The sequence below is a fragment of the Palaemon carinicauda genome, chromosome 22 (genome assembly GCF_036898095.1).
Source record: "Palaemon carinicauda isolate YSFRI2023 chromosome 22, ASM3689809v2, whole genome shotgun sequence".
Taxonomy (NCBI): Eukaryota; Metazoa; Arthropoda; class Malacostraca; order Decapoda; family Palaemonidae; genus Palaemon; species Palaemon carinicauda.
In genome coordinates this window covers 6,132,750-6,160,249 of record NC_090746.1, presented here as the reverse complement: position 1 = coordinate 6,160,249, position 27,500 = coordinate 6,132,750, and the positions used below count along the sequence as shown (strand labels likewise).

The window sequence follows — 27,500 nt, the reverse complement described above, 5'->3', positions numbered from 1 at the left end:
TGGCATTTATCATTTCAAGCCAGATCTTGGGTGGAATTTAGTATTTGCAACTCTGAAATAGTGGGTTCCTGACAAAGCTGGTGTTCGAGACGTAGAGACTTTAAAAACTAGCCTCCTGACTAGTACATTGGTAACGGGTTCGCCTCTCATTTGCATGGCAGCAGATCGACCCCAGTCCGGGACTGTGAGTTTAAGCTGTTTACTGAGGAGGCCACTGCTGTGGTTGGGCACCACAGTTGGAGGGGGGGGGGGTGGCTGAGGGGGTTTGTCTTGCCCGTCTGACGTTCTGGTGAGCATCTAACCTGATGAAACTGAAATCAAACACCTTCACCTTTACGTTTAAACAAAACCCATCGATTTTTATCATTACCATGTAAATTATTTACAATATATCCTTCATCATTAAAAAAAATTGTTCAATTACTACGAATAAACATTTAGTTTTCTTAAGCGGTTGCTACTATGCACTTAATTTATTCATAACACTGATATCTATATTTTATTTTCTATGTTAACAGGTTAAAATCAGAGCAATGGCTGACTGCGTGTATGTGAGTCGTGCTGTGGTGTTCCCAGATGAAACCTGCCCAGCTGTTATTGCTGTTCGGGAGGGCAGAATCCAGGGCATTAAAAGGCATACGACAGACACTACAATTTACTCAGCAAACCAGGTTTGTTTTTTATCCCTTTTAGGATTTTTCGTATTTTTAACTAATCATTGTCTGTCTAGAGGGGATTAAAGGTAGGTTGATAACTGTCTTTACCAGTTAGTTCATTTCGTTTCTTCTTCTTCTTCTTCTTCTTCTTCTTCTTCTTCTTCTTCTTCTTCTTCTTATTATTATTATTATTATTATTAGGTAAGCCACTATACTAGTTGGAAAAGCTGGATGCTAAAAGCCCAAGGGCTTCAACAGGGAAAAATAGCCCAGTGAGGAAAGGAAACAAGAAAATAAAAATGGTATATGAGAAGTGATGAACAATTAAAATAACATATAAAACAGTAACAACATTAAGAGAGACCTTTCATATAGAAACTATAAAATTATTTGTGCCAGCCTGTTGAACATGTCATGTGTGACAAACTTGAACTTGGTGGTTTTGTCAGTACCCGTTCAGAAATGATTCGTTTTGCAGATAAACCTCTTAGATTAATAGAAGAACGTAAAGTAAAGGATACCAAGCAACAGTTAACTATGGTTTTTATTATATATCAGACTAAAATGGACCATTGAATAGCGTATATTGTTGGATAAGGGTAAACCCTAGTGAAATCTCAAATATAGATTATACACCTCTGTATCCTGCTAGATGAGAGAAATGACGAATGTAACACATTGGAGGTATGACCTGATATCCCGAAAGTGCCGAAAGTGGGAGACTAATCTTTGTCGTCTCCGCATTGGTCATACTCGGTTGACACCCGAGTTTGTGCTAACTGGCCCAAGACGGAATGAACTGGGCAACACCAGTCATATTGCGACGAATGTTTAGTACCCTTGACAGTGAGGCATTTGTTACCCGAACGTTCCTATGGCAGGGAAACAAAAAGATATCTGTTTGAGGCTCAAGGTGAGGATGGCAGGTTCATCCTTGCCAAGATTCTTAGACAGGATGTGTTGTACTATGCTAGCGGTATTTTTAAATTTCTTTCAGAAGCAGATCTTCTGAAAGCTATTCAGATTTTATAATGACATCTTCACTTTTATGGGAGTGGAAGTGAAGTGAAGTGATATATATATATATATATATATATATATATATATATATATATATATATATATATATATATATATATATATATATATATATTTTATTGATAATAAATGATATAGGCGTCAATAACCATCGATGTCAGGATGCCAGAAAACATCAAATCAATCAACTACATGAATTACTTTGCATTGGTAATACTATCATAACCCTGTTCACTTGGCAATAAGATGTCTAGTTAGTATCTAAAACAGAATATTTCCTTTAATACTGCCGGAAAGCTGAGCTTTGTGTGTTCCCTTCTTCTGCCAAAAAAAAAAAAAAAAAAAAAAAAAAAGTATATTATAATGATATTGCTTGTTTTATACCCATTTTTTTCGACAGACGTATCAAGGGAAACATCTTATAAATGCTTGGTGTAGGTGATGGTTTCTTGAGAGAGATAAATCGTTTTCACATTTAAAGTGAATCTTGCTTTATTGTATGATAATAAAAGATTGACGGGTTTAAAAGTAGTCTCTGTTCCATGGTCTTCCATTGTCTTGGTTTAGAGTTCTCTTGCTTGAGGGTACACTCGGGCACATTATTCTATCTTATTTCTCTTCCCCTTGATTTTTTAAAGTTTTTTATAGTAAATATAGGAAATATTTGTTTTAATGTTGTTACCCTTTTTAAAATATTTTATTTTTCTTGTTTCCTTTCCTCACTGGACTATTTTCCCTGATGGGGTCCCTGGGCTTATAGCATCCTGCTTTTCCAACTAGGGTTGTAGCTCAGCAAGCAATAATAATAATAATGATAATAATAATAATTAGGGCTACTTGCGTCCTCGTCACCTTCCAACATCATCTTTGATGGAATGAAAAAAGAACCAATAAAAGAGTGGAAAATATTGCTGCAAATTCCCTTTTTGTAAGATAAGACAGTTGTTAAGGTTGTAAACCGACTATAATTTTGTTTACAGCTGTTACAGCGATAACATATGACAATAGAAAACTGTAAATATGAATGAGAATTAAGAACCCTAGTAAAAGTACACTGATGAAATAATATAAATTATTATTATTATTATTATTATTATTATTATTATCATTATTATTATTATTATTATTATTATTATTATTATTATTATTATTATTATTATTATTATTATTATTATTATTATTATTATTATTAGCTAAGCTACAACCCTAGCTGGAAAGGTACTTACTTTGATGGCTGCTTTTCCGGTCCCATACAACAGAACCCTACTCTACAGGACCTCCGCTGTCGTTTTACCTTGTTCGGTCAGAGTGTTTATCGTTCCAGATCACGTATTGTTCATTTAACAATCTTACCTTTTTTAATCATCAAATTGGTGTTAGACGAACGGACTCCTGTAGCAAGGGCTTGGCATGAACCAAAAACCTTTCCTTTTCCTGCCTGTCTTTTCTTTTCTCAGACTGATTCTACTACTATCTAATATCGCATGGGGGTCTGCCCCTCTCTTTTATTCTTCTCCTGTACTTCTTTTTCTCCCTTTTCCCTTATTCTTTCCCATCCCGAGTACCTGCCTTCGGGCTATAAACTGGATTGTATCCAGGGGTACTTATCCTTTCCCCATATTCCCCACTTCCCTATCCTTATCCTTATCCTTGTTCATTTACTGTTAAATCATCACTGTTGTATGATCTTTTTAATAAGAAAGTCTTCAGAGTTTCCTCCGGAAAGCCTTAATGTCTTCAATCATTCGAATGTTTCGTAGGAGCTTATTATAAAGTCTTGGGGCCGCATATTCAAAGGCTCTAGAGCCTAAAGTAGACATATATCTAGGTAAGTTGCTATAATCCCAAGGGCTCCAACAGGGAAAAATAGCCTAGTGGGGAAAGGAAATAAGGGAATAGATAAACGATATGAGAAATATTTAGCAATTAATAAAATATTTAAAAAAAAACAGTAATAACATCAAAACAAATATTTCATATATAAACTATAAAAACAGACTTATGTCAGCCTGTTGAACACAAAAACATTTGCAGCAAGTTTGAAGTTTACAAGTTCTATCGATTCAACTACCCTATTAGGAAGATCATTCCTCAACATGGTCACAGCTGGAATAGATCTTATAGAATATGTGCAGTATTGAGCCTCATGATGGCAGACAGAGAATAAAGGGAATACATATCCACTGGGGTACTTAGTAACAATGAAAGCCCCAAAATTATTCTTCATTTTTGTTGACAAAGTCTTCTTATAGTTTATATATGACATACGGTATCTGTTTTGTTGATATTGTTACTGTTTTAGATTAATTTATTGTTAATTTTTTCTCATCGTTTATTTATTTCCTTATTTCCTTTCCTCACTGAGCTATTTTTCCCTGTTAGAGCCCTTGGGCTTATAGCATCTTGCTTTTCCAACTACGGTTGTAGCTTGGCTAATAATAATAATAATAATAATAATAATAATTAACTAGTGGGGGCGGGTGGAAAAAAATATCTAGGAAAAATATAAATTATTTCCAGTTTTATTTCTTATATTTTATTATTATGCATAGCTTTTATCTATACAATGCTGTATTCCTATTACGTTAAGATGAAGAATGAAATTTGAAACAGCTATGATGAAAGGGACTCTCAAATATCCTTTATTTATATGGTATTTGTTGTAACAAGACTATGAGAAAGCTTTTGATTCTGCCAAAACTTCAGCAGTAATAAAAGCCCTTCAAAGACAATGGAAAGCTTACTTAATAGTTTTCGTATTTGTTATAACAAGACTATGAGAAAGCTTTTGATTCTGTTAGATCTTCAGCAGTAATGAAAGCACCTCACAAACAAGGAATGGAAATCTTACTTAATAGTTTTCGTATTTGTTATAACAAGACTATGAGAAAGCTTTTGATTCTGCCAAAACTTCAGCAGTAATAAAAGCCCTTCAAAGACAAGGAATGAAAAGCTTACTTAATAGTTTTCGTATTTGTTATAGCAAGACTATGAGAAAGCTTTTGATTCTGCCAAAACTTCAGCAGTAATAAAAGCCCTTCAAAGACAAGGAATGAAAAGCTTACTTAATAGTTTTCGTATTTGTTATAGCAAGACTATGAGAAAGCTTTTGATTCTGCCAAAACTTCAGCAGTAATAAAAGCCCTTCAAAGACCAGGAATGGAAAGTTTACTTAATAGTTTTCGTATTTGTTATAACAAGACTATGAAAAAGCTTTTGATTCTGCCAAAACTTCAGCAGTAATAAAAGCCCATCAAAGACAAGGAAACGACTGCTTTCTTGACATTTTTCGCTATTTCTGCGATGGAAGTACCTTCTATAGCATCACTGTCTCCAGGCCAAATAACCAGTTTATATAGCAGAGAACTGCCTTGACTCCCTATTTGGTGACCACTTTTAATTCTGTTGAGTTGTTCTGTATGTATGTGTTTATGCTTAAATAATAATATCAGTTATTAATATTATTATTTTTTTAAATGGGCAGGAAAATTAAGGAAGAAATTCAAATACAGAATATATATTTCTTAGAATATTATGTATCAGAATTTTTAGCACGATCAAAGCTGTGTCTGACCCTCTATAAAAAGTGGTTTATTCTTAACCCGACCAGATTCTAGATGTCGTCCAGGAGAGAGAGAGAGAGAGAGAGAGAGAGAGAGAGAGAGAGAGAGAGAGAGAGAGAGAGAGAGAGAGAAAATATCTACATCATCTCTCTACCATTTTTTAATGTTATTTTATGCAATGCGGCACGATAATTTCTTCAGTTATTATATAATCACTGAATATATGAGTACATATAAGGATAACTATATATAATACAACCATACTTGTAAGCGTGTTATTGTCAAAAATTTTCGTTTGATAAGATCATACAACCTTTAGACTCCCAATGTCAAATAGGATGCTATACCAGTTTAGATTATCGTATGCATTCGTTATCAGAAAACACTATAGTCAATTTTTTTTAGTTGGGCAGATTTGCACAGACTCGCAGGGGTGTCCTTTTAGCTCGGAAAAGTTTCCTGATCGCTGATTGGTTGGACATGATAATTCTAACCAATCGGATAGCAGGAAACGTTTCCGAGCTGAAAGGGCACCGCTGCGAGTCAGTGCAATTGCGCCTCATTAAAAAAGAAATGAGTATAGAGAAAATCATCCTCTCTCTCTCTCTCTCTCTCTCTCTCTCTCTCTCTCTCTCTCTCTCTCTCTCTCTCTCTCTCTCTCTCTCTCTCTCTAGCGTTTTTATATATGTACATAAGTCAATTTGTCTGTATTTATGATATATCAACAGTAGGAATGACGATAGAATTTAATTATACACACACCTACATACACACACACACACACACACACACACACACACACACACACACACACACACACATATATATATATATATATATATATATATATATATATATATATATATATGAATATATGTATGTAAGTATGTGTGTATGTGTTTGTGTGTAATGGGTGTCTTAATTGGTAGCATGGACCTCAATGAGAAGCTGGATACGTTTATAATTTGTATATTAACTTGAGTTTCTTACATCACTTTAACACACAAAGTTAATGATGATGTGGCCAACCCTGTGGAGTGTGTTCTTACTTATCTATCGATGTCCTGGGACTTCCCTGCCTGCTCATAACTTCTACAAGGCCCTTCGCAAAATTCAGGACACGCCTCACAAAAGTAGATCTTTGAGCATAAATGCCTGATTCGTGACATCCTGTTTTTTTCTGACACGCCCCTAAAAGGAATGATTATGATTTGATACTAAGATGACCATCTGGCCAATGAGATTGTATAATTTTCCCTGATATCCTCCTTGTTGTTCTTTGTACTTTTGGCACTATTTATTATCCACTTTCGTACTTCCTATTTCTCTCAGAGGAGACGGACATTTGTTTTTCTATCTAGAGTGGCACTTGGACGTTGACTTATCGCTAGTTGATAGGAGTCTTGTATTGCTTCAGACTTTACTCTGCTTCTTCTTCTTCTTATTCTTCTTCTTCTTATTATTATTATTATTATTATTACAAACTAGTTTATAACCCTAGTTGGAAAAGCTTGATGCTATAAGCCCAAGGGCTCCAACAGGGAAAAATAGCCCAATGAGGAAAGGAAACACGGAAATAAATATACTACAGAAGAAGTAATGATTTATCGAAAAAATATTTCAAGAACAGTAACAACATCGAATTATGTCCTTCACATATAATCTATAAACACTTAAAAAAAACAGAGGAAGAGAAATGAAATATAACAACATGGTACCGAGGCTATGGCACTACCTAAGACCAGATAACAATGGTTTGATTATGTAGCTATATAGCTGAATATATATATATGTATATATATATAATATATATATATATATATATATATATATATATATATATATATATATATATATATATATATATATATATATATATATATATATATATATATATATATATATATTATATATATACTGTATATATATACATATATATACACATTATATATACATATATATATATATATACATATATATACATATATATATATATATATATATATATATATATATATATATATATAAAACTGGGACGGTAATAATCTATTTCCCTCCTCAGAAAGTGGTTAGTGTTAACACAAAAAAAATGCATAAATCAGGATAAGAAAGATTTATTATGGACAAGTAATTCTAAGATTAAGTTTTAAACTAGTTGTAAGCGAAGTTTGAGGTAATAGATTATTGCTTTTATACAAGATTTGTTGTAAAAAGACGTTATTTGTTGAATTTGCTTTCTAAATGCTTGTGTAAATTTTTTATTTTTTTTCCTCGTCTGAATCAACTAATATTTCTGAGAACAGTCTGTACTGGATCTTTATTTATTTTTATAATTTGCCCTTTATTTATTCCAACTTTTCTTTGAGAATAGTTTTCCTAAATAATCCCATTTAGAATTCGTTTCTGTAGGCTTTCTTTAGGTTACAATGTACAAAACATTTTTAGGGGGATTTTGTATTTTTCCTTTATACCTTTTTGGTGACCTACTGGCAACGTGCTTGCATGGTGATCACCAGACTGGGGTTCGAGTCCCGCTCAAACTCGTTAGATCCTCTGGTCGCTGCAACTTCACCATCCTTGTGAGGTAAAGATGGGGGTTTTGGGAGAGCTTATAGGTCTATCTGCTGAGTCATCAGCAGCCATTGCCTGGCCTTTCTTGGTCTTAGCTTCAGTGGAGAGTGGCTTGGTCACTGATCCTATGTATATATTATCAGTTACTAAGGCATTGTCCTTCTTGATAGGGCAGTGTCACTCTCCCTTGCCTCTGCCATTTAGGAGTTGCTTTTAAACATTCAAAACAAGTGACGTTCTTCGATAGGAAAACAGTAATACCAAAAAAAAAAAAACCACAAAATAGTACATCTCCCCTTACTATACAAGTTGGTCACGAGTCTCATGACCTTGTGCTTCTAATGGCTAGCCATGTTCTTATCCATTTCACAATGACTTGCTACTCTTATTCGCTGTGAATTACTTGATGACTGAATGTCCAGTTATATAACTACAGTTTGGTTGTCTTCCATCTTCTGCTTGTATGTAATTATCAGGCTAATTTTCTTTATATCTGTAGCTATATTACGAAACCTTCCTCTTGAAATAAACCCCTTCCAAGAAATTACTGTTTCAACCAGGTAATTCTGAGTTCTACTTCTGCCAGTTTTTTTTTTTTTCTCTCAGTATTCAATTCATCAAACTTCTCTTTCATCTATTTCAGTGGCATTATAATAACATGAAAATCTAGGACTAACCTGGAAAATTCTGCTCCAGAAAAAGTGTATTCTAAGAATCCGAAGACTTTTAAGAACATGTATCCTTAAGCACTATTGGTCCTTGGTTGGAGAAAAACATATTATTCTTTGAGTAACCCTGTGGTGTTATCTGATTTTCTAGATTTAAACTGTCGTTTCGATGATACTAAATCTGTTTTTATTTTTTGTTAATCGTCTGGGGTTTCTCAATTCTATGAAGAGAACTGCATGATTGGAATCTGGAATCCGCTTGTAATCTTGTGTTGTTTTTTACCGAATTATTACTTTCGCCAGAAGGTTATACTTTGATGTTTGTATATTTCTTTATTTACGATTCGCATAACTCAAAAACTATTTGACCGAATCTCATGACATTTGGTGGGATGATTGGCCATGATACAAGGACACTTTGATTATAGATTTTAGAATTGATTGGGTCAAAAGCCAAAGTCAAGGTAACGAAATGATAAAAATTTCTTTTTACTGTATTGTGGTCAATTCTTATCCGGTATGAATGAAACTAGTGCCAAAGTGTGCATGATTCAATTGCCTATGTGTTGATATACAGCATGATCAAGGCCAATTTCATGAAAAGGTAAAAAACTTCTTTTTGTTATATCGTGGTCAATGTTTATCCGATTTGCATGAAACTAGCACCAAAATGTGCATAATTTAATTGACTATCTTGTGATATACAGCATGATGTAGGCGAAGGTATGCGCTCTACCGAGTACCCGTTTTAGTTCAATTTATTATAACCTACTTCAGTAATTTCCAAGAAAATTAAATTTGTTTAAGAATTCCATATTCATTAGAAAATCTAGTTTGTTTAAATAATTCAATTGGTTGCCTTTTCAATATCTTCCGGTTGATTTTCTTGAACAATTTAAAGAACAAACAAAGAAAAGGAAATGCTTCCAGATCAGCCAGCCCTCTGAAGGCAAGCACACGGAGAGAAAAACCACGTGGTTTTCAGATGTATCATGACTAAGCGATAAGCTGTACTGTACACTACCAGGAATTTTACTCACACGGTATTGACACTGATGCCTGCATATTTCCTTAGGACGTAAAGGCAAATGTATTTATTTTCGTCATTTGATATTGAAAAATATAAGAATAAGGTTAGGGTCCGGCTCATACTCGTTAGTTTCTTTGGTCACTGCAACCTCACCATTCTTGTGAGCTAAGGGGCTTATAGGTCTACCTGATTCGCTTGGATGGAGAGGGGGGCTTGGGTGCTGATCATATGTATACATGGTCAGTCTCTGGGGCATTGCCCTGCTTGATAGGGCAATGTCACTGTCCCTTGCCTCTGCCATTCATGAGTGGCCTTTAAGCCTTTAAAGAAGACATTTTATAGATGGTATCCTTGGTCAAACACTGCCTTTAGATTTTTTTTTTCAGGGTTTATGAGGCTGGAGACAAAGCACGCTCATAGAATTTGTTTCTACGTAATTGTACGATTACCAAGAAACGAGAGATGAAGCCCGACTGTCCATTCATTGCTCTGACGGTTTGGGTCCTTCGTTCTTACTCCCACATAAAAATAAGATTATTTCAGCAGATACATCTTATTGGTTTTCGGTGCCGAATTGTATTTTTATTGGGGGAAAAAAAAGTATTCCTTTGTAAATTTATTGAATGCAAGATTTAACTTTTAAAAGATGTGATTATAACTGCGAGTAGAACTGCGGAACTGTGGCGTTGTGGCAAGCAGAAATTCTACCTGTATTTAACAATTGGCTGAAGGCCAGTTTATTAATGTATAAATTTAGACAATAGGTTAACTATGCAATATTTGATGAAGTCTGAAGCATATCGGTTTTTGTATTTGTTCATAGGCAAGTTATTTATGAGATAAATTTCTGTCGGTAGACTAGGCCTACAGTCATGATTGTCTGATTACCGTTTTGTTCCCTTGCTCAAATAGATATATGCAGCTAATAATTATATTCTAGATACAGTTGAGAATTATTGTTTGAAAGTGGAGCTGTGGAGACAAGTCTCGTTATCAAAGATCCGATATAATTAAATGAAAAAACACACACACACAGTAATAAGATAACTTCAATAATGGCAAGTGTTACGAAGTTCCGTGGAATCAACAATTTTCTTAGATTTTTTTTCTCTAAATTGTTAGGTTTTAGACTTGAAGGTTAAAGGTGTCTGGTTTCAGTTCCAGTTCCATCAGAATATATGATCACCAAAACGTCAGCCGGGCAAGCCCAACTCCCCACTGTGGTGCCCTACCACAGCAGTAGCCTCCCCAGTAAACATCTTAAACTCACGGCCCTGGGCGGGGATCGATCTCTTGCCACGTGAATGCGAGGCAAACACGTTACCACTGTACTAGCCAGGAGGCTTGTGGAGAGAAAATTAAGACATCAGCAACTGGTCTTGAAATGGCGAAGATACGTTCGCCGATTTGGGAAAAAAAAATACGTAGTAGATGGATGAAAAGATAGATAGACAAACAGACCCAGTAGTAAAAAGTGTGATTAAGTAGAAAAGAGAATTTTTTTTGACGACCCCCTATTGCTTCTGGAAATGATTTTCACATCAAATGGAGTTTCCCATAAATTTGTGCGATATTATATATAAATATACAAAACATATACTTTTTAGCTTGTATTTTACTAGCTAAAAAAAATGAAGAGAATAGTGTGCCTCAGTGTACCCTTGAGCAAGAGGACTCTACACCAAGACATTGAAAGACCATGGTACAGGGGCTATGGCACTACCCAAGACCAGAGGACAATGGTTTCAGTTTGAAGTGTAGACACAGTGCAGTATTTAACTCCTTGAGCGAAGAAGAATTTTTTGGTAATCTCAGTGTTGTCAGGTGTATGTGAAAAGAAAAGGCCAGCCTATTCGGTGTATGTGTAGGCAAGGGGAAAATATGCCGTAACCAGAGAGAGGGATCCAATGTAGTTAAGATTTTAAAGACGAGAGCAAGACTGATTTTCATAATAAACATTTTGAAGTGATTGACCCACCAGAATAAAACGCCATAAAAACTATATTCTTATCATTATTGCCAGCTAAGCTACAACCCTAGTTGGAAAAGCAGGATTCTATAAGCCCAAGGGCTCCAACAGGGAAAATAGCCTTGTGAGGAAAAGAAATATGGAAATAAATTACGAGAGAAGTAATTAACAATTAAATAAAAACTATTAAGAACAGTAGCAAAACATATGAGAAAAAAAAAAACAATGGCAGAATACGGAAAAGAATTAAAAAAGCTAAAGAAACATTGAGAGGATAATTGTTTTGGCTTAAGTGGATGATGAGATAAAAATCTTGAAAATCTCCCACATCATGAAAAATAAAGTTTGAAAGACCAAAGATGGCAACGGGAGCCATTGAAGGAGGCCTTTTCATAACCTGCCAATATATCCCAAGTCATTTTATTGAACAGGGTATGATTATGAAATTGTCATATTGCTACTGTGTAAATGTTATTCTTATGAACATCTGTATAAAGAATGTTCCAAAGATAAAAACTTCAAAATATGCTCTGTATGCTCATCATATGAGCATACATACAAGGAATGCACAGAATATAAAAAGAAATATCTCAACTACAATCAACAATATAGAACTTTAGCGACGCAACGCTCACTTAAGCAGGATTTAATTAAAAAGAAAGTGCAAGAGATAAAGATAGAAATGGTAGGCTACATCCACTACAAACGACTGTACAAGTTACGCCAAAGTAATAGCTACCAGTACAGGGAATTGGGAGGCTAATGCAGATACAATTCTGAAGAGTATACAAGAAGAGGCAGGAATTGCAATATTGACAAAAATAGCCATACAAATAGAGGTTGGGTCTAGAAGAATTCTACCCCTCAATAATAGACAGCATACAGTATCAGCACATGATTTACTAACAATGCATTGCTCTGCAGAAACAATGAAGATGAACAAATGATAATAGAACCGTATAAGCATGGCAAGTGAGCTTCGAGCATCTCTTCGTGCAAGACCCGTGTCTTGCTATATGCAAGGCAATCTAGAACGAACGAACATCTCATAATACACAGCAGAATATGTAGGATTCCGCACAATATGTAAAGAGCACAGCAGAAAGTCCAGGAGGCGACTCAGTAGATGACGAAATTACACCCGAAAATTAACCCAATTTGGACTCAACACGCCCCCCCCCCCAAGAGGTACAAGAAAATTGCAAGAAACGACCTCATATAATTATAAGAGTTAATTTTAAGATGAAAATAAGGACAGTGGCGACTCCATCTAAATGGTATTAAAATAAGAAGTGATGATAGAAAAAAAAATAATTTTTACAATTCACCATGTTGATATGTTGCTCAATCAGTATTGTACAATGCTAACTTTAAGACCATAACAAGGAAAATTTGCCTTGACATACATTACTCATACTTAACTTTCCAAACTATTCCTTGCCATGGTTAGCTAACTAACTAGAGAGAGAGAGAGAGAGAGAGAGAGAGAGAGAGAGAGAGAGAGAGAGAGAGAGAGAGAGAGAGAGAGAGAGAGAGAGACCTTACATTACATGATAAATACCATGTAAAGTAAACATATTAACGCTAAATCGCTGAGCTGAACGCGTGTCCTAACAAAAACGTGAGGTAGCAGTTTTGGGTACATTCCTGTCTGATTATTCAGTTCCGACTGACAAAAGACTGAAGATTCTTCAATGGTTGTATTGACTGATTCATTCTCCGAAGTATCGCGCCTTAGATTACGGGAAATCGTAAAACATGACACCTGTTGCCCTTGGAAAATTGAGGTGCATTTCCTACTCGTGTATCCGATTATCTCTTCTTTACTTATAAACTTTTGATTATGTAATGCGGTTATTTTAAGAAATGTAAGCAATTAATTGGGTATATCATGCACACTCAATACCTTAAAGCATGAAAATATATGGGAATAAAAACTAGGCCTAGAAAAAAAATGATAGACTATCAGTTGTCTGTTGCATTTATGGAAATTGCATTGTTTTCTGTTTTGTGATAAAGAAAAAATTATCAAAATTCACCGGAATATATTGTTGGATTTAAGTGGTTTGTAGGAAATTGTAGAAAGTATTTAATAAAAACTTAAGGGATCACTTCCAAGAAATTCAGAAATCAGCTATATTTCCGTTGTTACTGTAACCTGGAAGTAGGCTGGTCGAGGAATTCCGTTACGCATAGTTGCCATATATGCAGAAATGCGAGGTTTTGTTTTTAGTGAGATAAAGAAATTTTTACAGCTTATTTCTGATATTTATAATTCAAATTGCACCATGCCTTTATTATGTAATCTATTTAAGTATACTCTCTGCAACTGCTTATAAAAATAAAGATAAATAAATCTTACCTGAGACCTTTTCTTAGATCCTCTGACGTCACGAGTGACGAAACTATTCCCGCGATCCTGCTTTTGGTGACTCGGTCAGTCATAAGCCCAGTCAGTGGATTTTCCCAGTAATACAGAAGATGACTCTGCTGGGAGAAACTGACTGTATAAAAGGGCCGATTGAACTGTTGAAAAGTCAGACACCAAGTGGACTTTGATCCAACAGCACATACTCACGCGCCAAACACACACACACACACACACACACACACACACACACACACACACACACACACACATATATATATATATATATATATATATATATATATATATATATATATATATATATATATATATATATATATATATATATATATATATATATATTTACACACAAACAAAGTCGTGTCTCAACACTACCCAAATTCCACCTTTCATCAATTTAAGAAGGTAAGTTGGTGTGACTATCAATCCTTTTGTTTTATATCCAAATCAAATGTAATTTTTTAAAGAGACTTCTTGATATATCCCACTTTATTTCAATTCAACTCATTGAGCACGTTTCCAGTCATTCAAATTAATTATTTATTTTTCAGTTTAGGTAGTTACATTAGAGGCTCAGTACTCAGCTGGAGCTGATGCCGAACTCCTGAAGATCAGCTCACTGCCAAGAAATGTAGGCTCCTTTGTTCGTTCCCTTCGTCAGTCCCAGCCAGTAAATCCAGTATCCACGCCCTTCCTAGATGTGTTTTGCTCAAACGGATACTTATCCTTATCCCTCCAACCTGCTAAAATGAATTCCTGTGTCCAAGGACGAGAAAGAACCTATGCTGGCATAAGGCCACCTATCGCTAACTTCAACAATATGGGAAAGGAAATCTGCTGCTATGACGGACGTCAGGATCAACTTGCCTACAACTTTTCCTTAGCGTTTAGAAATACATTTCGCTTTTACGCGTCCGTTACATGGAAGTGAATACTCAGGGCATTTTATGAGTGAATTGTTATTAATTCATTCTTTAGATTAAGTGTGCATTTATTTTGTTGTTGTTGTTGTTGTTGTTTCTCTTTAGTTACTTAATGTTTTCTACAACTCTACCTCAACGTGTTGAGGTCCCGTGCAATGAAAAGACAGTGGATTCTCAGGGCATTAATGAAGAAAATTATTTTGTGTTAATTTTCAGTTTTATTTTATCTAATCACATGCACATACACATATATATTACTGTATGTGAGACACACACACACACCGAGAGAGAGAGAGAGAGAGAGAGAGAGAGAGAGAGAGAGAGACGGATTTTGTGTTGCATGATTCGGTGCCAACAGGCACTTGATCGTCACAATCAGCTTTGTTTTGATATCACTGCCACATTAATTACTAAGGATATATCTCAAGTTATATACATTTGATCTACTCAGTATCTCTAAGATAAAATGTAATTTTAATCTCCCACTATAATTTTGTGATAAGAAAATTCTATATTTGTCTTAATAAAAACATGTCTAGAAAGGTTCTGTTTGATTCATTCCTGAAGTCTATTCTACCAGATATTCATGAAAAAAATAATACATAAATGCACAAAATATAAGGATACAGGCAGACAAAAGTATGAACTTTACTAAAGTCTTCATATGCATATGTTACGATGAAGAGAATGATAATGGATATTTAAAAGTGGTAACTTATAATGCATAAGCCCAGTGCAAATCCTCTGAACCAATTTTAGTGTAAAGTGTATTGTAAGCCATTATCAAGAAAGGGAAAAAAATATACTAACATTATTAGTTTTCTTAACAGTATCAACGTTTTCACTTAAAGGTAAGGTAAAAGTGTCTGGTTTCAGTTCTAGTTCCATCAGAATAGTTACTCACTAGAACGTCAGCTGGGCAAGCCCAACTCCCAACTGTGGTGCCCAACCACAGCAGTGGCCTTCCCAGTAAACGGCTTAAACTTGCGGTCCCAGGCTGGGCTTGATCTGCCATCCGAATGCTAGGCGAACACGTTACCACTGTACTCGCCAGGATGTTTGTCTACTTTGTGACAGATGCGACGACTTTATTGAAGCCTTTTTTCTGTAGCTTCTAATGCTAATTTTGTAATATCATTAGCCTTTTCAAATGCATACCTAATGGTCAGAAGTATACTAAGCTGGCCGCAGACGATATACCAGCACAGAACGTGTTTGTCCGAGGAGTAGCGGCACTCGCAGCAGAACCTCGAGTTTCACAAATAGCACTTTTGACAGGCAATACAGATCGTGGGGAATCAGTGGACAAGTTCATAATAAAGATGGAAGATCTAGTAACTGGATGTCCACTCCATGATGCCCTGGTAAAGGGCATTAGAAGTGGGGTTCTGATACTAAGATGAAAGGGCCAACCTGGTTACTAGATTGGCTAGTAGAATATGTTAGGGCACTGGAAATGGTAAATGTGCAGTCACAGAACATCAAGAAGGCTGCTGGTGGGAAGCTGCAGGACGTACATGCTGTACAGGCCTGTTCGAAATACAGGTCCATGCACCAGGTTCCACACAAATGGCCTTAATATAACAGCCTTCATCTCGGCAAGTGGCCTGCATTTAGAAGGAATTGCCACAACTTTGCGGTTAAAGGTAATTTTGTATATTCTTCTAAATACCAAGTAATGGTGAAAGTGTGTACAAAGTAGGGAAAGGCTAATATTATACATGCCTTATAGGTATCAGTGCTAATAGGCCAGTATTCACCTTGTCAGTAAACGACACTAACCTGGATTCAGGATTTACTGGTAAAATTATGACTGATAGTGACTTTGAGAAAGTTGTCTCCTACATAAAAATTTGTTTGCCTATAGTAGGCAAGCATCCTCAAAGGTCAAATTAAAGTTCACCAGCAGTATCAAAGAACAGCTGGGTCATGTGATTGGGGGCTATTTTTTCTTGGTGGCTGTTGAAGCTGCAAAGTTTGTACTGTTTTGGAATACCTCCAAGGCACCAGCCACCCATTGTGACACTACCGCTAGAGAGTTGTTATTGGGTCCTTTGACTATCCAGGTAGTACTACATTGGATCCCTCTCTGGTTATGGTTAATTTTTCCTTTGTCTATACATACACCAAATCATCTGGCCTGTTATTTACATATTCTTCTCTTTCCTCATACACCTATACTAAGATAATCAAACCATTTTATTTCACTCAAGGGATTAACTACTGTACTGTAATTCTTCAGTGGCTACTTTCCACTTGGTATGAACATAAGACTTGTTTATCTATGGTAATCAGCTCTTCTAGAAGAACGCTCCAAAATCAAACCACCGTTCTCTAGTCATGAATAGTGTCATAGCCTCTGTACTATGGTCTTCCACTGTCTTGGGTTAGAGTTTTCTTGCTTGAGGGTACACTCTGGCACACTATTATTTCTGTGTCCTTATTTCCTTTCCTCACTGGGCTATTTTCCCTGTTAGAGCCCGTGGGCTTATAGCATTTTGCAGCTTGGCAGCAAAGGCAAATAACCCCAAAGGCAAGTAACCCCTCCTGGGTGATACAGTTTGAGTACATGAGAGATAGTGATCCTCGGTGGAAGGTGCATGATCACCAGAGGCTTGTACACAATATGAACACTTTGATATCTAGAAACAGAACTACAAAGCTTTCCAAGTTATGAATTATATATATCATGCATATTAAAAATCAATACATGTGTATTAAAAGGAATCCGCCAGACAAACCTTCAAGCGAATTAGTCTTGATAGGCGTTAGGAAACAATTCTGTGCTTTTGTAGACCATAAAAGGATGTCAAGATCAACATCAGTATCAGCTTTCACACAAATGTTGCCTTCAGAAACACAATTACTTTGCACATTTTGTCATTCATATTGCTACTGCCTAAACAATACAAAGTTACTGGAATTTATGAGTTCTACAGTTTGTTAAGCCAGCAGGTGTGAAGATCAGGTAGGCTAAAATTGAACGTTTTCAAAACATTCTTTATCTTGCAATTATTCAAATACATAGGTCTTCTATTAGAAGAAAACAGGAGATTAGAGTCATGTAATAGTCCTGCTTGTGATGTATTTATAGGTACTAAATGACCAACTCACTTTTTATGGAGGGTTTGATCGACTAGCTAGATATAGATTGAGAGCCTCAGTTAGAAGAAAAATCACAGGAGAAGAGAGGATGGAAGATTGTGTGTCCTAAACTTAATCAAATCATAACTTATGAAGTTGTGTGAATAGTTTCTGCTATAGAATACAAGTCCTGGGCCTCTCTCTAATAGATCCCTCTTTTTACAGGTCGTCGACTGTGGTGACCTGGTCCTGATGCCTGGAATTGTTGATTCTCACGTCCATGTTAATGAGCCAGGCCGTACAGCATGGGAAGGTTATAATTCAGCCACAAAAGCAGCTGCTGCTGGTGGCATCACCACCATCGTTGACATGCCTTTGTAAGTTATCTGCAGGTTGCGCGTATTTGGGTATGTCTCGTAAGTTATCTGTAGATTGTGCGTATTTGGGTATGTCTCGTAAGTTATCTGCCAATTGTGCGTATTTGGGTATGTCTCGTAAGTTATCTGCAGATTGTGCGTATTTGGGTATGTCTCGTAAGATATCTGCAGATTGCACATATTTGGGTATGTCTCTAATGGGTAAAACTTATTTATTCTACATTTAATAATGTGGTCTGTGCATGTTTGATCTTACCTATTGTAATTATTAAGGATATTGATGGTATTAGAGTTTTGCCGTAATTTCAGTCCGAGTTGTGCAAGGACCGGTACATAAAAAATCTCAGATTATCAGTCTCAAATTTTGTCTTGAAATGCTTCAAAGAGATGTTTTATGGGTAAATATGTGGTCTGTGCATGTTTGCTCTTACCTATTGCAATTACAAATGGTATGCACTGTATTGTAAGCAAAGGTATTCCAAGACTTGATCAGAATGGTGTGTGAGTGGGCTGTTGGATTGTAACAGAGAGGCAAGAGGAATGCAACTAAACTTTATTAAACAGACATCGAGCTTATGTACAAGGACTTGCGAGCAAGAACGTTACAAAAACTTAAACTAAATAAAACATGAGCTAGCAAGCTTACACAGGTTGGTCTGTTATTAGTGCAGGGAAGCTCAAGCGAGAAGACAAAAAAAAAATGATGCCGTTACTATGTACAAGCATGTATGAAACACGCGCGGTACAAAGGTGATACAGTTTGCTAAAATTCTTACACGCTCACATATGTTCAAGAATGGTGAGATAGGATGCATTTATAGGAAACATTTACACTTGTTCAGCATTAATCATCTAGTAATATTTAAAGTAAAGCTAAAGATAATTATCAGGTTATTGGATTAATGCGTAGAGTATTGCCAGAACATATTTATTTGTAAACCATAAAATTTCTAGAATAATTTCTTGTAGGACAGGATTAGAAATGAAACTATAAGAGAGATTACTTGCGTACCATATGTGTATGAGATCATGATGAGGGGTAGATGGAGATGGCTTGGACATGCCCCTCGCACTCCTCAAGAGAGCTTAGTCCACCAAACATTCAGCTGGGCTCCATAAGACACTAGAAGAGTTGGAAGATCCAGGCCTGCATGGCTGAGGACTATGAAGCGCGAAGTAGAAGTAGGAGATGATGAAATGAAGAGTATTGAATTAAAAGCTCGAGTTAGAGGCGACTGGCGAAATCTAACCGAGGCCCTTTGCGTCGATAGGCGTAGGAGGAGATGATGTTGATGAAGATGATGATGATTGCTGTTCACGAAATATAGACTATGTGAGACTGACTAGCTAATTTGTATGTTTTTAGAGAAGAGAGTTTTATGTACAGCTAACCAAAAGTGGAATCACTCATAGAAAACATAGGTAACCTATTTAGTTTATATTGTAATATATGGAAAACTTTGAATCATCAATATTTGTCAAGTTAATCACATGGTATCGGGGTCAACAAAAACTAAATGAGCTAAAGTTTAAAGGAAGCAATTATAAGGAGACAGGTGATAGAGGAAATAACAACAGCTCTAATTAGGTCGTCTGCCTACTTTTTCTATTCCATTGTTTAATTTTCCATTTTCCTTTCACATTTCCATGTCCCCAACCCCTCAACTAGAGTTCTTTTTCAATCATTATTTTCAAAGAAAGGTGCATTCAAGTTGTTAATGATGACACACGGGCACATGTAGAAGTTTTAATTAATATGGGAAATACAATAAAGAGGTAAAATGCACAGTAAAGTGAAATATGTTCATACATAGATAAAATGTTTCAGAGTGTATCATTACAATATGCCATCAACAGATAAAAAAATGCATTTTCATTGAAGAAATATGAGGAATTAATGTTTCTCTTCTACAGCACAGAGTTTTCTACTTTGGAAGAATTATATGGGGCAAATAAGGTCTGGCTGTCGTAAATACTGTAGATATCTAGTTGGATTAACATTTTTTGTTTGCCCTTGTTTGTATGATTGTCCATTTGTCCTTCTGTGTGTTTGTTTGTAAACAACTTCCTGGCCGCAATTTGACTCATAGGGTAGTGAAACTTTCAGGGATTAATTGTTATGTTGAGACGTGGAAGTGATTCGATTTTGAAAATCCTAGGTCAAAGGTCAAGGTCAAGGTCGAGAAAAAGGTCGACCGAATTAACCCTATCCTTAACCCCAAGTTCGCATGTGGTTGTCACACAGACTTCAAATACGCCTACGATCTAAACTGATTCTGGGAAAGGCAAGCTGGTTTCGAGAAATATACTGACGTGGCGGAGGTCTGCACTCTCAGGGTTGCTTTTGTAGATATTATTATTATTATTATTATTATTATTATTATTATTATTATTATTATTATTTCCAGGAACTCCATTCCTCCAACAACCACTATGAAAGCTTGGAAAGAGAAAATGCATGCAGCCAAAGACCAATGTTGGGTAGATGTAGGATTCTGGGGAGGCGTTATACCTGGTCAGTATTCACTTAACAGACGAAGGTTGAGTAAGTTAAGAAAACTTTCATTATGTAAACTTTCAACTCAAACTTGATTTGACGATTATAGAATGATAGATTTAGCTCCTGTTTATGAAACATGTTAATTGCAACAAGAAATTCACGTAAATTTTAAAATCTAAGTAAATTTTTGTAAATTTGTTGTAATTATTATTATTATTATTATTATTATTATTATTATTATTATTATTATTATTATTATTATTATTATTATTATTATTATATGCAACAAGAAATTCATGGAAATTTTAAAATCTAAGTAAATTTGTTGGAAATTTGTTGCAGTTATTATTATTATTATTATTATTATTATTATTATTATTATTATTATTATTATTATTATTATTATTATTTGCAACAAGAAATTCACGTAAATTTTAAAATCTAAGTAAAATTTTTTTTGAAAAGAGTCATATAGTGTTAAAGAAAGATTATCAATGCTTAGATCCTGGTTTTGAAGAACCATGAAACATGTTAATTGCAACAAGAAAGTCACGTAAACTCTTAAAATGTTATTTTTTCCCTATATTCACTACCAGGCAACGCCGGCGATCTGAAGGAAATGGTATCTGGCGGCATTTGTGGATTCAAATGTTTCCTCATTCACAGTGGAGTGGACGAGTTCCCTTGCGTCAATCGTCAACAAGTTGAGGAGGCGCTCAACCAACTCGCTGGAACGCAGTCTGTACTTCTGGTTAGCTGAAGAAATTGGTCTTGTTCTTTAATTCTTAGTAATAAAGCTTCCACCCTGTTCGCAATACTAGGTATGCAGTTAATTCTGATAGTCAGGTCTTCTCCATCATGAAGCTTAATCCTATACAGTACTCCATAGAAGTTTTATTCCAGCTGTGACCAAGTTGTGGAATGATCTTCCTAATCGGGTAGTTGAATCAATGGAACTTCAAAAGTTCAAACGTGTAGCAAATGTTTTTATGTTGAACAGGCTGACATAGGTCTCTTTTTATAGTTTATATATAAAATATCTGTTTTAATGTTGTTACTGTTCCTAAAATAATTAATTTTAATTGTTTACTACTTCTCATATAGTCTATCTATTTCATTATTTCCTTTCCTCACTGAACTATTTTTCCTTTTTGAAGCCCTTGAGCTTTTAGCATTCCAATTATCCAACTAGGGTTTTACCTTAGCTAATAATAATAATAATAATAATAATAATAATAATAATGATAATAATAATAATAATAATGATAATATTTTTCTTTTATACGGTTTCTATCTTCATTAGTGTGATATCAATTTTCCATTTTTTTGTGTGTGTGTATGTGTGTGTTTTTCTTCCTAGCATTTATTTACTTGTACTTTCGAAAATAGGAACAGAAATTAAATGAAACTGAATTAAAAATAAGAACTGAATATCTGAACAAAATGAAGTGCACATAGTTACTTAATAAATATATTTTTTCCTTTCTTTCAGTTCCACGCAGAGTGTGATATTGGTGACACCATCACCGAAGAAGGTATTAATCTTTTCCACCAGTTATTATTATTATTATTATTATTATTATTATAATTATTATTATTATTATCTAAGCTACAACCCTAGTTGGAAAAGCAGAATGCTATAACCCCGAGGGATCCAACAGGGAAAATAGCCTAGTCAGGAAAGGAAATAAGGAAACTACAAGAAAAGTAATTGAAAATTAAAATATTTCAAGAACAGTAACAACACCAAAACAAATATTTCATATATAAACTATAAAAACTTAAGAAAATACAAGAGGAAGAGAAATAAGATAGAATCGTTTGCCAGTGTGTACCCTCAAGCAAGAGAATTCTAACCCAAGACAGTGGAAGACCATGGTACAGAGGCTATGGCACTATCCAAGAAAGGAAAATAAATATATGGGATTTATGAAAATTTGATTATTGAATACTTCTCTTTGATAAGGAAATGATTTCTCCTTTATCATTCTTTACGTGTCTTTCATGTTCATTTTATTCTAAGAGTAATTCTCAAGAATACTTGAATCTTTCTCTTATTAATAATGCCATTCTTTTTTAGCCTTGTGTGGTTTTATTTATTGTATTGTTTAAAACTAATTCCAATTACTAAAACGTAGTTGGTAGCAATCATTGAAAGTACATTATAAGGACATTAGTATCTAGAGGGGCAATCAGTAGAGCGCAGACCTTCGCCACGGCAGCTTATTTTTCGACCTTTTGCTCGACCTTGACCTTAACCTTACTAGGGCTTTCAAAATATAATCACTTCAACGTCTCGACATAACAATTAATCCCTGAAAGTTTCACTACTCTTTGAGTAAAATTGTGACCAGGAAGTTGTTCGCACACACAAACATTGTTCACACACAACAAACAGACACACAGGGTCGAAAACATAAACTCCTCCCAACCTCGTCGACAGAGATAGTAACAGAGGCTCTCATCTACAAGGGAATCGGATAAAACTACCTTTCAGACTCCTCCCCTTTTTCTTCTTTCCATTTGTGTTACACTTTTCCCCTTCTAGAAAAATTTGCTTCTATGAAAGAATAAGTTTGAAATTTTGAAACACATGGCACCATCTCTCGTACATTCTGGGCTACTTATTCCGTCTTTTTCTCACCTTATGTTTGTATATCTTTATATCAGTTTTCTAATTAGCCTTGATACAGATCTGGCATGCTAGTACCTAGTGTAGCCAATAGGGTCTATGCTCTGCAAGTAAAACTAATACGTTCTTTTTCAACTAATTTCTTACCTTGTTCCTCCCATTCCATTACATGCTTATTATTGGCAGAATGTTGCTACTTGTTCTGAATAGAATACATTTGACTACAATTGGGGTTGCACTCAACTTTAAATTTCATATTTTATCTTTCATTGAAATATACTGTATCACCCTTTTCTTTAAATTATCCGTTTATTGTAATAAAGACTTCTGTATCTGCATAGATGGTGGTATTAGTCCCACCTGATTCACGTCTATCATTATTCCGATATTGTATTTCTTATTGAGTGTTATCAGTCATAAGGGATCTTTATCGTTAAGGTAGAATTGCATAGAGTTGCGGTTTTTTTTTTCATCGCAAACAATGGAAAATATAGTATCCTGTTTCCCCATCATTCAAAACATGGAACTTCCGCTGTTGCGTTCAGTGTCTGCACTTCAAAAACTAGTTTATATTAGCTATTTTGTAAAGCATTCACATTTATAGTCACCCCAAAGATTCTGAGCAAAATGAGTCCCACCCCCTATGACGTCATAGCCAATCACGTTGTCTTCCACGCAGCGGTCACAATCCATCCCTTTAAAAATGTCAAGCTGTTAATGCAAGAGACAACATGATTGGCTATGACGTCATCAAGGGGTGGGGCTTATTTCGCCCGGAATATCTGCGACAATTACAGTAATGTTTGAAAATCTAACCAGAGTTGTAGTAAGGAATATATGACTAACTAGAGCGGCACTCAGTACAGGGCAGACCTCCACTGTGGTACCTTATTTCTCGACCTTTTGCTCGACCTTGACCTTGACCTTGATCTTAGCGTGTATTAATTAGCGATGATTTTCAGACACTCAAATATGAACCAAGTTTTGAAGTCTCTATGACAAGGATGTCCATACTTATGTTTGAGATTGCGTGAATTAGACATATTGCTTGAGCGTCTGGGCCTTTGACCTTGACCTTCCAAAATTTAATCTTTCCCAGCCTTTTGCATAATAGTTGATCCATGCAAGTTTCATTACTCTGCGATTCAAATTGTGGCTAGGAAGTTGTTCACTAACAAACACATACACAAACAAACATACTAACAGGGAATAAAACATTGCCTCCTTCCCACTTCGTTGGCGGAGGTGAAAAAGGTTATTCAAGTATTGCACAGAAGTTGATTACTGCTGAAATTCCATTCTCCATTCTTTTGACACCTTTTCTGGTGAAGAGTCCAATATTATGTTGCATTTTTGTCATATTAAGTCTTATAAGGAAACAACTGGAAGTTATAAACAAGATAATCAAGAACAATTCTGTTTGGGAATGCAATATCCACCATAATACTGAAAAATATCAAATTTCAAGAACACACACACACACACACACACACACACATATATATATATATATATATATATATATATATATATATATATATATATATATATATATATATATACACGCATATATATATATATATGTATATATATATATATATATATGTATATATATATATATATATATATATATATATATATATATATATATACTGTATATGTACACATACATATATATTTATATACACACACATATGTATACATATATATATATATATATATATATATATATATATATATATATATATATATATATGTATGTATATATATATTTGTGTGTACATGTGTCTATGTATTTGTGGATGCTTGTGTGTATTATAGCCACGAAAGAAAATATAATACATATTTTATGCTAATCATGAATCAGCTTTCGTGATATCTGTGTGTGTGTACTGTATTTATTAAATTTTCAAACCTTTATCTTACTGATATTAATTTCCAGTTTTTCTGATCCTTCCAGACCCAAGTGAGAAATACAGTACCTTCCTTAAAAGCAGACCACAACAGATGGAACAAGTTGCTATAGAACAAGTCATCGAACTTTGTGAGAAGACAAAAGTAAGTTTTGGAAAATAAATGTTCAGAGTAATGTGTGTAGAGTTTTTAAGACATTTAAGGCTTACGAAGAATTAATGAAGATAAATTGATTTTTTCTTATCAAGTCTTAAGGAATACATGTCAGGATAATTTTTAAAGGATATGTGAAATCGCAGGGAGGCCCAAGTACGTGGCTCGATTCTCTATTAAAGAATTTTAGAAACAAAAAGTATGAAGGTGAATAGATTCCTAAATATCACAAAATCACAAATTCTATCAAAAGAATATTATGGCGAATACATTTATCAAATAAGAAAGGTCTCAAACAATCTAAGTTTAACCCATAGAAATTACATTGAAGCAAATGCATATTCAATTAGGTTAATGAAGCAAAAGTTCAATTAACTTATAAAAAAAAAAAGTACTCTGTCAGACTCGTAATGAGAAAACGGAAAAAAATTCGGTAGTGGTAAATTATGGAAATCTAATCAAGGTTAGCAGACTCTTCTCTGTCAATCTCTCCGTTGTTCATAGTTCCCTTTATCATGCCAACAGGTAAGATGTCACATCGTGCATTTGTCTGCAAGCAAAGCCTTGCCAATGATAAGAGAGGCGCAGGCAAGAGGCGTGAAACTTAGCGTGGAAACATGCCATCATTATTTGACCCTCAACGCTGACCAAATACCGGATAAAGCTACCCAGTACAAGTGCTGTCCTCCTATTCGGGAATCTGAGAATCAGGTAAGAAAGAAAATTGTCCTGGCTAGTACATTGGTAATGTGTTCGTCTTGCATTCACATGGCAGCAGATCGATCCCAGCTCGGGACCTTGAGGTGAGGCATCACAGTAAGGAATTGGGTTTGCCCGGCTGACGTTCTGGTAAGTATCTATTCTTATGAAACTTGAACTTAACCCAGACACCTTTACCTTTACCTTTTACTGATGGTAGTGATGAAGATTATGATAACTTTCTAGATAATGATACTATTGATGATTGTGATAGAAGGGATGTGGGTAGAGATAATGGAGAAATCAAGTCAAATTATGTATATTTAATTGATATTATTGATGTATCTTTTGTACCTTAAGTATGAAACGTCCTTTTGTATGATCGTTTTGTAGCGGACGGAGTTGTGATTGTTGGGAGTAGCGAATGAGAATTATGTCAGAGAGAAGAATATTTTGAATTTTGAAAATATAAAATCCAGACTTAACAGTAGAGGTCATTAATTATTACAAATAAGTACGCAGAGAAAGCAAAGAATTACACTATTCTAGGTTGTAGTGGCCTATGTGGTAACGTCCCTGACTGGTGAATGCCAGATTGGGGTTCGAGTCCCGCTCAAACGTGTTAGTTCCTTTGGTTGATGCAACCTCACCTTCCTTGTGAGATAGGGATGGGAGTTTTGGGGGAGCCCAAAGGTCTGTCTGCTGCGTTATCGGCATCCATTGCCTGGCCCTCCCTGGTCCCAGCTTGGGTACTGATCATTGTATATAATCATTATTATTATTACTTGCTAAGCTACAACCCTAGTTGGAGAAGCAGCCGAAGAGCTCCAACAGGAAAAATAGCCCAGTGAGGAAAGGAAATAAGGAAATAAACTACAAGAGATGTTCAAGAATAACATCATTAAAATGAATCTTTCATATGTAAACTATAAAAACTTCAAAATAACAAGAGGAAGAGAAATAAAATAGAATAGTGTGCCCGAGTGTACCATCAAGCAAGAAAACTCGAAGTGTTCAGTCTCTAGGGTATTGTCTGGCTTGCTGGAGAAATGTCACTGGCCCTTGCCTCTGCCATTTGTGAGCGGAATTTAAACCTTAAATGGTGTTATGAGGAATCTAAAATAAACTTGTTAACAGTTGAATCTTTACCCTTTCCAGGAGATGCTCTGGGAAGCTGTGAGAGATGGCACTATCCAGCAAGTCGTGAGCGACCATTCGCCTTGCACCCCTGACTTGAAGTTGCCTGGAAAGATGGACTTCATGGCGGCTTGGGGCGGCATTGCCTCTGTCCAGTTCGGTAGGAATTTTTCTCTATCTGTACATATTTATCTCCG

At 35.2% G+C, this 27,500-nt stretch overlaps 1 protein-coding gene across 1 annotated transcript in view; it reads left to right on the top strand.

Annotated features, from left to right (window-relative positions):
- LOC137616305 (allantoinase-like) overlaps positions 1-27,500 on the top strand; it is a 38,443-nt gene that overhangs the window by 4,221 nt on the left and 6,722 nt on the right. Inside the window, exons 2-9 of the mRNA XM_068345951.1 lie at positions 519-671; positions 18,117-18,268; positions 20,677-20,783; positions 21,365-21,519; positions 22,261-22,303; positions 25,361-25,458; positions 25,993-26,178; positions 27,325-27,463. Coding sequence (XP_068202052.1) covers positions 534-671; positions 18,117-18,268; positions 20,677-20,783; positions 21,365-21,519; positions 22,261-22,303; positions 25,361-25,458; positions 25,993-26,178; positions 27,325-27,463 — 1,018 coding nt within the window. The 5' untranslated portion in view covers positions 519-533. The remainder of the gene's footprint in view (positions 1-518; positions 672-18,116; positions 18,269-20,676; positions 20,784-21,364; positions 21,520-22,260; positions 22,304-25,360; positions 25,459-25,992; positions 26,179-27,324; positions 27,464-27,500) is intronic.